The 12,191-nt window shown below is 42.7% G+C and overlaps 1 protein-coding gene across 1 annotated transcript; it reads right to left on the reverse strand.

The window, feature by feature from the left end:
* Window positions 1-4,421: 4,421 nt before the first annotated feature.
* On the reverse strand, window positions 4,422-9,656 carry APOLD1 (apolipoprotein L domain containing 1). Its single transcript, XM_019514931.1, has 2 exons — window positions 9,290-9,656; window positions 4,422-6,994 (listed from the first exon to the last, which is right to left on the reverse strand). The coding sequence occupies exon 2, from the start codon at window positions 6,988-6,990 to the stop codon at window positions 6,268-6,270; it is 723 nt and encodes a 240-aa protein (XP_019370476.1). The 5' UTR covers window positions 6,991-6,994; window positions 9,290-9,656; the 3' UTR covers window positions 4,422-6,267.
* Window positions 9,657-12,191: the final 2,535 nt, after the last annotated feature.

Raw genomic sequence — 12,191 nt, forward strand, 5'->3', positions numbered from 1 at the left:
TCCAGCAGGTTGCAGTGTGCCAGAATGAGCACTAACAGCCATATCATTTTGACAAGGTGAAAATCACAGAATCATAGGAAATTAGGGTTGGAAGGGACCCCAGGAGGTCATCTAGCTTAACCCCCTGCTCAAAGCAGGTCCATCCATAACTATATCATCCCAACCAGGGCTTTGTCTAGCTGGGTCTTAGAAACCTCCAGGAATGGATATTCCAGAACCTCTCTGAATAACCTGTTTCAGTGCTTTACTACCATTGCTACTTATTCTGCCATCTGCCATGACTAAGAACAATCTAGCTCCATCCTCTTTGTAACCACCCTTCAAGTGCTTGAAGGCTACTATTAAATCCTGTCCCACTCTTCTCTTCTCCAGACTAAATAAGCTCAGTTACCTCAGCCACTCCTCATAAGTCATGTGCCCCACTCCCCGAACCAGTCTTGTTGTCCTCTGCTGAACTCCCTCCAATTTGTCCACATGCTTTTTGTAGTGGGGACCCCAAAACTGGATACAGTACTCCAGATGTGGCTTCACCAGTGCCAAGTAAAGGGGAATAATCACTTACTTTGATCTGCTGGCAATGCTCGTACTAATGTAGCCCGGTATGCTGTTAGTCTTCCTTACTACAAGGGCACACTGTTGGCTCATATTCAGCTTACTGTGCACTGTAACCTCTAGGTCCTTTTCTCCAGAGCTGCTGCTTAGTCAGTCGGTCCCCAGTCTGTATCAGTGCATAGGGTTGTTCCGTCCTAAGTGCAGGACTTTGCACTTCTCTTTACTGAACCTCATAAGATTTATTTTGATCCAATCTTCAGATTTGTTGAGGTCTCTCTGAATCCTATCCCTACCCACCAGTATATTTACTAATTCCCACAGCTTGTGTTGTCACCTGCAAGCTTGCTGAGGGTACACTCCTTCCCATCTAGATCTGGTCCCAGTGGCAAGGGAAAACCCTACAACAGGAGACCTCCATCTTGCTGCAGACTTCTTCTGTCTTTACAGTTGTTGAGATCCTGACATCTTCCACTCAATCTGCTGTTAAATACTTGGGATTGGACTGTGGCTTATTTGGAAGCTCCCTTCAGGGCTGTTTGCCATAGGTGACCATGTCAGCAGTGTGAGACTCTGGACAATATAGTACTGAGGATCATTGGGATACATAAGCCTGTCCACCACTACAAGGTCTCATTCATCAGAGAGGGGTGACGTAACTAGGGCAGGGTGAATGAGACAACCACCTCTGAAGGATGTTGCAGGGGGAGGGGTAGTGGGCAAAAAAACAGGGGCCTGCTGCCAGGATTGTATGACAACTGGAAGTCACTGCTGTTTCTATGCCCCAGATGTCTGGCTGCATCCCTATGCTACTGTTCCCTCCCAACAATCTGTCTGCCCCACCATTTTTCTGGTTAATGATATAAGCTGAGGTTGTTTAGAACTTGATCATTGACTGGATGGTTTCTTGGATCTTGCTAGTTGATCTGTAGTCTTAAATTATTGTAATAAAGACTCTACCTTAATATATTTGTGATTTAGAGTACCAGTATGTGGCACAGACAAAATAACCCTTAGATTGGTGGGCAGCTGTCTGGCAGCACTGCATACACAATTGAAATCTTTGGCTTTAACCTCTTGGTGTTGTATCTGCAGTTTTACAAATAACCGTGCCCTCTAGCTAAGTATGGTTATGTATGAGTAGTACCCATCTGTGGTAGCAGTAACTTGGACAGGTACATCCGTTGCATATACTTCCACAGGCCCATGTATGGGAAGCAAATGTACACACAAATGCACAGCCCAACAGTTGATATATACACATTGTAGTTGCTGCTGTGACTGCATCTCATGGAGACATAGCTCACTGAGCTTTGAACCACTTAGCTTGTGTATTGTTTGGTGTAAAGCCTTGGTAACATATTGCTCATACAGGCTGCTAAATTGGCTGGATAGATATGCAGTCTATGCCAAGCCCACAAGTTTCAGTCACTGCAATGCAGAGATGTGCTGGGGGGCACGTGAATATTATTCTTCATCCAGCTGAGAGGAAAGGAAACTAAAACTGTCAAAGAATTCAAGCTGGGCTTAGAACAGTGATTCTGAATTCAAGTGGAACTCGTGACCATGCCTCTGAACTCAGTCCATTTGGGAAACCTGGCTGGGTGTGTTCATTGTGGAAATGATGACGTACCTGAGAATCTGTCAGTAAATTCCAAACGTCCCATTTCCTGACCTCACAGAACAATGAGAAAAGTGAGGGGAAATGCAAGTAAACTCTGTGTGACAGGGTAAGGAAAGGAAACCTGAAACAATACACAGGACACCAGAGAGAATGAAACTGCCATATGCCACAGTGCTCAGAGAACAGATGACACTACAGGATGGCAGCTTATATTGGTCTCTTTGAAACCTGGACAACAGCCATACCATTCTGAGCCACGAGCTTGTCATATATTAACACTAAATAGGGCTAGGGTAACAACCAGAGTCTGAGGTGTGGGTTCTACTGGTTAGGGCAAAGATCTGGGCTCAAAGCAAGCCAAGGCCAGAAGAAAAAACAGGACATCTCAATACCAAGACATATTACATATTGCCCAGATTGAGTCCTGCTGCTAAGTGAGGCCCTAAATGCCTGGAAGCAGTTCCCAATAGCAAATCCCAGTCACAGAGACTACCTTATCCATCCGTTACTTCATTAGTTCCAGCTGGGGTAGACTTTGGTTGTGACCTAGCCTTGAGATCCTGACAGTAACATCCTGTTCTCTCTCCCCTGCAGGTATCCTTAAGGCATCTAGGACCAAACTGGAGCTCATAGCGTCTAATAGACATTCATATTGCACTCTGGCACTCAATCAGGAATTCATACCAGGTACTCTGGAAATCATCAGTGCAATGGGCCTCCAAGCACAGTCTAGGAATCAGAACATAGAAACATATATTCTGGAGTGTGGTACTTGGCTGGACACCAAAGTCTGAACATGCAAACTGGGGCTCTGGAACTCAACCTAAGCAAGCAAGCTCCAAAGGACAAAACTACCTTGTTAGGGGGAAGGGATGTCTGCCTTGGGCCTCTGTGCCAATCAATGGCAAGGGGCAGGACACTGGGAAATACCCTCAAAACCAGTTCTTCATGCTGCAACCAAGCCACGAAAATTCCTTTGCGTAGCTGCAAATTAAGTGGGTCCCTAGGTATGACATTGAGACCTGGCCAAGGAAGCATAGGTTCCCCTATCCGAATGTGTGCACTGCAGCTCTTCAAAAGAAACCAGATCCTAGAGTCAGTGGGCATTTTCTTTGAATAAAGATGGGTTGAGAAGGGCAGTGAACAGTTTGATTGGAGCTTAGCTTCTAAGCAACTTTGGAGGTTTTTAAGGCCTGGCCTGACAAAGCCAAGGCTAGAATGATCTAGTTTGGGATGATCCTACTCTGAGCAGGGGTTAGACTAGATGACCTCCTGAAGTCCCTCCTAACCCTAGTTTTCTACAATCCTATGATTCTATCTCAGGGGTGGGCAAAATGTGGCCTGGGGGTCGGATGCGGCCCACCAGGCCATTCTATCCAGCCCACGGGGCCCCTAAAAATTTTAGAAAATTAATATTTATCTGCCCCTGGCTGTCTATCATGTAGTCCTTGATGGCTTGCCAAAACTCAGTAAGCGGCCCTCCACCCAAAATAATTGCCCACCCCTGTTCTAACTCATTGAAACTGTATTCCTGAGGAGTTGTGAAGGGTGTAGGAGAAGGCAAGTGAAACAGCGATGTATGTTATTTCCAGATTGATAATGAAATTAATTTTAAAAATAATAAAGTCATTCAGTCATTTATCATAAAACAAATATGATCAATGGCTATGCTTAGAAGTTGAGAAGCTGTGAGAACTCTGTCTTCTCTTTCTCTCATCTTTTATTGACAAGAGAGGAGTGAGTCCTTTGTTGCTGCAAGTGCAGAGCAGACCTAGGTTAGGAAATGGGTCTGGATGGATACACAAGTGTTGGGTATGGATTTGAAAGGACAGTGTTAGAGGTACATCATGTCTGCACTCACACAAAAATAAGATGTGTTCACAAACACTACATACTTGGTCATTTGCAGGTGCTTGGAGACACTGCACAAACAGGATGCATGCATGCACATACATAGGTAGGTCTGCACATACAACTATAAGTGTGGATGTTCACATGCCTATATACAAACATTACTGATGTGGTGTAAATGTGCTGGACTAATGTTTGAGTTCATGTGCACATGAAATGCCCTAATCTATCACTGCCCCTTCCCCACATCTACTGCTGATGCTGCATCCTTAGGTGCAGTATATTGTAGTAAGAAAGGTGGCAGGGACTAACAACTGGATTATGAGTGTGATGGAATATCAGACAGAGCAGACAAACAAATATATCTCTCTACACACACACACATCGCAACACAAAATAGCTTTGTATTCGTTTAATTGAATCAGCACCATATCTGAATCATTGTTCACTGTAGCAAATCATTCTCAGTTATGAGTGTCTAAGAGAGACTCCAAGTAACAAATGGTTTTAATTTTCAGTGTACGTAAAACCATGTTTCAGGAACATGAGAAGAGCAGAAAAACAATAGGCATTCAAGCATACTTTATGGATGAGTCCTCTTTTCCCAATACTTTACTCAATGTCTCATAAATACAAAACTCTTCTCTTTAGATTACTTCTTAATCTGTGCACTGAGGCCTGGAAAGGTCTCCTACCTGTCCAAGTCTGCTCTGAAATATACCTTTGCCTAGCTAGCTTCTAGGACCATTTTTATGCACCTGTCTTAGGAACTTATCTGAGCACATCAAAATATTCAATATAACAATCCTCAAAACAACCCTGTGAGGTAGGGAATTGCTATTCCCATTTTTACAGATGGGTTTCTAAAGCACAGAAAGGCCAAGTGACTTGTCCAAGTTCACCCAGGAAATCTGTAGCACAGCAGGGACTTGAAGCTGGGTCTCCCAGGTGCTCAGCTGGTGCTCTCACCACTGGATCATCAGTTCCCTCTACATCTTCTCCTATCATTAGTATCAATATACATTATAGCCATCAGCCATAGACTCCTCCACAGCAATCTTTATTAGAAGAATGCTGTTTCATGAAGTCCAGCATCCTTGTGCCTCATACAAGCCATTCTCACTAATTCTTTGGACATCCAGCTATTGCTGTTACTAATAGTTGAATCTCTTGCCACCTGAGTTTGTCTACATATCCCAGATGTGACACCATTTCCTGTAGCTACCTCCCCTTCATAAAAAGAATCATCACTTTCCTTTTCCTATTTCAAGAGGAGGGCCCTGTCCTAAGGTAATTCATGCCTCTTTTCTGCTTTGTTCCCCTCCCATTCTGAGATCTCTTCTTGGCTGCCTGTAATCCACACATCTTTTTAATTCCTTCCTTTTTTTTCCAACAGGATGCTACAATGTCTCATGAGCGAAGAATAGGGAACGTTTCCCATCATATTCTACAACAGATTTGCTTTGCCTCTCAGAACAAGTGCTTCCCTCTGGAAGAGAGGTCATTGCTTTACCATGTTCATTGAATAACTACCCAAAAGCTTAAAATATCTCTGTATCAATAAATAGAATTTAAAAAATAATTTCTGCATTAAACCCTTCAGCATGGGAAGGTCTCTCTTTATATATCCCACATAGATCATTGTGATGTGTGTAATATTTATGCAGGCAATGCTGCCATCTAGTGAGTATGGTCTATCATCTCTGGCTGCTTCAATAAATAGCTTTTTCTGATGTTGCTTCATACATACCCAGGTTCTACTCATCAGGCAATGTGTTAGAGTAGGTTTTGGTCCCTTCACAATTTTAAGAAGCAGCCTTCACAGATTATTTGTTATTGGGGGAGGGGTGTAAACTAACTCCAGATCCAGTCCACTTGGCATTAGGGAGAAATACCAGAAGGGAGTTCGTAAAATTTGAAGAGCTCATGCTTTTATCCAGCATGTATTTCCTGACCTTCCACTAACTATGGGGTCTGAAATCTCCTGTCATTTACCCTATAGGCTAGATTTCCATTGTATCCCTTTAGAATAGCTAGTCCAGTGCTGCAAGGAGCTTAAGCACAAGCATCCTTTTGAGGAAATGTTTGCTGTCAAATTTAAATAAGAACCTTGCAAAATTTCCCCAGCTCTGTGACATCACAAGTACTCATAATCATCACAGTTAACACTAATAATAATATTAATAACAATAAATAATCCAGCGTCTCTGGATACAGTTTTCATCGTGTTGGAAAGTCCTGCTTCAGCTGCACAGTTGTGGTTCATCCAAGCTGAGATGCCCTGCATTGGAGTACAGTTCTGCTCTGGACTCCAAGAGTTCACAGACTTCATCCATAGCTCTTGTGCAGGTCTCCAGGTTTGCAGCAAGTTTTTGGATTTTTGCCTTTAGCATGGCCTGGCTTACCTTTGTCACCTCCTTTTTGTACTCCGGCACTAAGAAGCTGTGGGAACCGTAGAACACCATGAAGCAGATGGAATTGTACAGTGAGATGGAAGCTTTTTTCTCTAATGGGAGCAACACAGGATCCATTGGACCTGGCCTGCGATAGAGGAATTCCAAATTGCTGAGGATTTCCCTCATTTGGCTCTGACAGGTCACTGTAATCTCCTGCACCTTTTTCAGTTCTCTAGAGTTACACAGCACTAAGGAAAGATCAGAAGTGATGCTGACAGCCCCTCCAGCAGTGGCTAACCCCAACCCCACAGCAGAGGCCAGGAGAGATGCCCCTAGAGTGGCCGGGCTCAAGGACAGCCCCACAATGGCTGTGACTGCTCCGACTGCGCTCAGGGAACTCCCGGTAGTATTTGCAATCAGAGATCGCTTGCGTAGTTTGTTGATTTTCCTTGCAACCTCATGAAGACTTCTGATCTGTCCATGAAGTTTGTCTCTCTGATCCAGCAGCAATATTTGATAATGGCGTGTTGGGTCAAAGGATTGGGGAAGGCTTACCACATTTCTTGCCATGGCCCTGTCAGAAAATAGAAACAGTTGAGCTTTTTCTTTTTTTTTGACAGAGCAGCTTGTCAGTCCTAGGGGATGGATTTGGGAGATTAATTTAAGACCCTGTTAACTATTTCAGTATAGTCCATGTGCCAGGGAGATGAATCCAAAATGTATATTCTGTGATGGAAAACCTATGGGATCTACCTGGGTTCTTTACTGTTTAAGGAAGAAATAAGAAGAAATGCTAACAGCTCACCCCAGTGAGAGAGTCTGCTGAGAAAAATGCTAGAGGCATTTTCCTGGGACAGTGGTTGGGGTTGGCAACATTTTTGGCAGGCATGCCAAAATTAGCCCAGCATTCTCCTGAAGTGCCACTTCAATGCCCTTTCCCTGTCTGATCTGGTGCTCTACTTTCTGCTCCAAGCCCTTTGCTCCCTACATAATCTGCAGCTCTGCTTTCTGCTTCATTCCTTGTGATCCCTGCCCAATTTGCTACTTTGGTTTCTCTTTCCTCCCCTATGCTGATTGTCCCCTCCTCCATCTGCTGTGCCACACACACACAGAGGTTGTGTCACTTGTGCACCTCTGCCACAGGTTGGCCACCCCTGTCCTAGGACATGTATTCTCAACTGGGGAGTTGCAAATGTGCTGCAGCAGGGCAGCCCCTCTCATCTTATGACTAATGGACAGACAGGCCTGAAACATTGTCTCTCTTGTCACCTGATATTACTCTGTGAAAAGGCTGCAAACTACTACCCCATGGCAATCCCCCAGTGAGATACCAGGAATGACTTCTTAGCCAAAAGTTGAACTTGAAATTGCTGTTTTATCTCTGCCCTTCATGTAGCATGAAGAGAATGATAGTCATTCTTATAATCCCTAGGTCAGCCATAGATCTCAAAGTGCCAGGGCAAAAAAGTACCATTGATGCTCATTTTACAGATGAGGAAACTAGTCAAGAAAAGAGGACAACAAGAATAGGACTTAAGTCCCTTGAGTCCCAGTGCAGTGTTTATTCCACTTTGTTTCTTTAATCAGAGTGCTTTTGTAAAGGAGCTAAGATTCTTTCCCCCCGCCCCCCCATACAGTTTTATGTATAAAGTAAGGCAGCCCCTAGGTACTAGACGATAAAACTATGGTTTAACAGCTGCCTCCTTCCACATCTTAAATCACCATAGTGCTAGAGACAGGTAGCCAAGCCAGTGCATTAGTCTTGCTTTTAACCATCCATTCCTATCTGCTAAATCATCTGCTGTTATCTAAGTAAAGGGTGCCTCTTCTTTCCCAGTAATAAATTGAGACCTGAATCCTAGGACCCGTCACTCCCATCACAGTCAGGGTTTCTGCAGAATCACTGAGTGAGTGAGTGAGTGTGAGTGTGTGTGTGTGTACACACATGCCGTTCTATACAGTTTGCTTTTATTCTATATGTCAAGATAAAAGGCGGATGATCAGGAATATTCTTATTCCCTCAGCTGCTGCCTCGTTCTCCAAAGGAAAGTTATTTCTTTCTTAAAGTGCTTAACCTGTAAAAAGGGGTATAGGTTGTAGCCATGTTGATCTAAGGACATAGGCAGACAAGGTTCTTTGGGTAAATCTGATACCTTTTATTAGACCAACTCAAATAGTTGGAAAAATTCTTCTTAGCAAGCTTTCAGGTATAAATACCCCTCATGCTAAGGAAGCATACTCTTCTTGTGGTACCTTTGCTTACTGGCTTTTCAGCTCCATCTCACACCATAATTACCCCCTACACAAAGCTATTTTTCCTAAAGACCCAGTCTGAACTGTACCATCACCAGACTATCTGAGCAAATTAATGCCCCATTCCTTAGAGGTAACTTCGACCTTGTTTTTGAACTGGTGGCTGGAGATGAGAACAAATTGGTACAGAAAACAAATGCAGAGTCGTATATTTGCACAGAAATTAAACAGAATCATGAGCACATTGTTGTTGATAAAAAAATCATTTTTAATATCAATTCCTTAGCAATTTGTGTTGTTGCTTTTCTTGCTGTGAATATGAAAGTTCTTCCAGAAAGAATTATGTAGCTTCACAGACACCAATAGTAAAATCATCATTTTAAATATAGCACCACCAATTTTACACCGATGTAACTTAATTGGCTGTGGTCTTGTTCTTCTTGATTTACCTCACTAAGAGAGAAAAGAATCAACCTGCCTAGACAATAATTCTCCAACTATTTTTTCTGAACAAGGAGAAAAAATGTATGAAACAAGACTGGTTTCTGAATAGAGCATTCCTTTGTAACAAAAAAGAGTTGTGAAGAGTTCCGTAAGAAGATTGCTTTCAACTTACCTTTTTAGTTACCAGACCACTTCACCAAAGAGAAAGTTTATGCTGTTTCTGGATGAGACCAATTTATAGGTCCCATGAACCAATTGCTGCAGGGAGGAATGCTTTGCTTCATGCTGGGAGTTTGCCATTTCCTGCCTTCTCTTGTCCAGAAGGATGTGACACACTGGAAAGTGACCTGGGGACAGTGTAGCACGCATCATATTCAGGAAACGATCCGTTCGAATGAACATTGTGTGTTCGCTTTTCCTGAAGTGAAGAAAAAAAACCTCACAGACTATTCCTGGCTCTGAACGACTTCAGTCATCCTCCTAGGGGAATCACTGCCCTTCCTCTTCTTTAAATAGCTGCTGACTTTATTCAGCACTATGCCAAATGGAGCCTGTGCTATCCAGTGTGGCTGCTGAATGTCAGATGTTATAATGAATAATTTCAGCCAATAGGGCTCATGTACCTAAGTCCAGTACACTTTTGAAAGTTGCACTCTAATCAAGAATCCTGTTTCTGATTGGCTGGAGCACATAAGTGGCATAAGCATGTCACTATGGCCTACATTAGGGTAATAACCCTAGTACAGCCATTGGCAGCCAGCAACCGATATAGTTACAGTGGGGCTGATCCTTAAACCTATAGACAAGATCATGCTGCAAGGAGGGATGGGGAGTGTGGGAGGAGGGTTTCACAGGTTGAACTAGTAGGCTAAGCATAAACAGTCCAAAAGCCTGAGGCTGAATTGATTCAATCATTGCAGGTTAGTTTGAGCTGTGTAGATTGAACCAATAAGCAAGCAAAGAGACATTCACTTTTGAATCCAGAAATGCAGCCACATGCCTGCAATGGCCCAGGACAGAAGCCGAGCAGGTGGAGGGATGCTAAAGCATGCCTCCCTGCTCACCTGGAGCAGACAGCTTGGGCCAAGGCTATCCTACCCACCCTGTGCAGGGGCATTTGTGGGGCAGGTGCAAAGCATCCGGGATGCTGGGGGATTGTGAATTAATTTGAATCTGGAGGGGACCTGGGACAGAAGTTCAATAAATTGATTTAACCTATATCAGTTAAGTCTGATACTACATCCATCCAGGTTTATCTTAAACAGGTTTTAGCCATTTTAAAAGTGGTTTATGTGCACTGAACTTCTGTTGTGTTACAGATTTGAACCAATTTCCAGTCACTTATACCAGTTTATGTATAACTTCTGTCCCTAGCCATAAAGGGTTACTCTTACCATGCCTTTGTTCTCCTTATATTTTTGCTTATGTCATTTTAATCATGTGTGCATCAAAACCCTATTCACATTTCCTTTTGAAAGGTGCCTGCGTAGCCTGGTGTGGGACATTTCAGTAATTTGGGAATAGAAAGAAGGGGTGTAATTGTTGAATGACAAATCAAAAGCAGGTGCTCTTTTCCAATGAATGCACAACTCACAAGGTGTTTGATAGCCTGAAGGAAAAAAATACATGATTTTAGTGAGAGGAAGCTCATGGCCAAAGGAATGGTCAAGAAGAGAGAACAATTGTTAAACTTCTCTACAGTAGCAGGATTAGCAGCAACACTATTAGCACAACAGCATGTTTTGTTAAGGATAGGAAAACCAGAGGTAAAGGTATGCTAGGTGGGATATAAGAAGGGTGGAGAGGAAGACAAAATATTCTATATGTAGGACCCCTGTTATAATTCTCCCATTCTCCTGTCTTCAATTTTGTAACCAGGTAAGAGATAGGGGCCAAATTCTGTCAAAATTAAGTACCTTTATCCTACTTCCCAGGGCAAGGAAGGATTTTTTTTCTATTAACATTTTCTTTACCAGACCATAGCCTTTCATGTAGGGGTCCTCCCTTTCCCTTTAAGAATGTGCTATGCCTTCTTTGGATAATTTATAAGTTTAACCATTCAAGGGATTTCTTAGAAGTTTTCCAGGTCATGTTGGCATCTCAGGATGGCTTCTTTTTCTTCTGAAGACTTAATGGTCTCTCATTATTCTGTTGCATCAGGCAATGTGGAAGAGGGTTGTGACTATATAGAAAAGTGACACTGGTAAGCCAAGATAGATCAAAAGCCCCCACTTGTCAAGATCTCCCACATCTGGGTTGCACAGTTTATGTGCTACAGATCATGCAGTTTGAGATTGTCTTGCCATGGAGAACAGATGCTCTGGATAGACACTGGAAAATTGAACTAAAGGTCTGCTTAGTGGGACATGGTGGAGAGGCAGGCTATTCCTTCTGTTTCTCACATCTGTCCAGCTTCCTTGAGCAAAAATAGTATCAGAAGAGATGGTTGAACCTGCCCCCCACAAATCTGTGCCATCTCTCTGGTCTGAAGGTACCTGGAAGCAATATTTTAGATACAATTCTAGCATTATATACAGAACATGAGAACAGACTACACTGTCTTGCTGCACACCTTTGAACAGAGCCCAGTGAAACAGAAAGGTAGGTCAAATACATAATCAAAATTTAGGTTATGTGAAGACCAGTTTCTTAAGTAACTGATGAAAAACATTTTGCATTATATAAAAGACAAATGAGAGAGATGAAGTTGACTTATTTCATGGGATAAGACAAATATTTTTAATCTAAATTTTAAAGCACCTCCCTATGCAGGCAAAGCTAGCAACTAAAATGATATAAGTCCCTTTTATGATATGAAATATATTTAGTAAATTTAAGTGTCTTTCCCTTGCTGATGGATTATCCCATAGAGGAGGTTCTTCCCATTTTACTTAACAGCAGAGTCATCTAATCTGGCTACATCCAGCAACTCAAATTACTGAGGGTAGCTAAACACCTCACAAAGACTTGGGTTTATCTTCAAGAATAGTTCCATGATTCTTTGCTTAAAATGAAAAACAAAGTAGTTTTGAGACCCTGGATAAGTGAAACACTTAATTTTAGTGGGAAATTTA

This window comes from Gavialis gangeticus, unplaced genomic scaffold, assembly GCF_001723915.1.
Source record: "Gavialis gangeticus isolate Ggan-Ray unplaced genomic scaffold, GavGan_comp1, whole genome shotgun sequence".
NCBI classification, from domain to species: domain Eukaryota; kingdom Metazoa; phylum Chordata; order Crocodylia; family Gavialidae; genus Gavialis; species Gavialis gangeticus.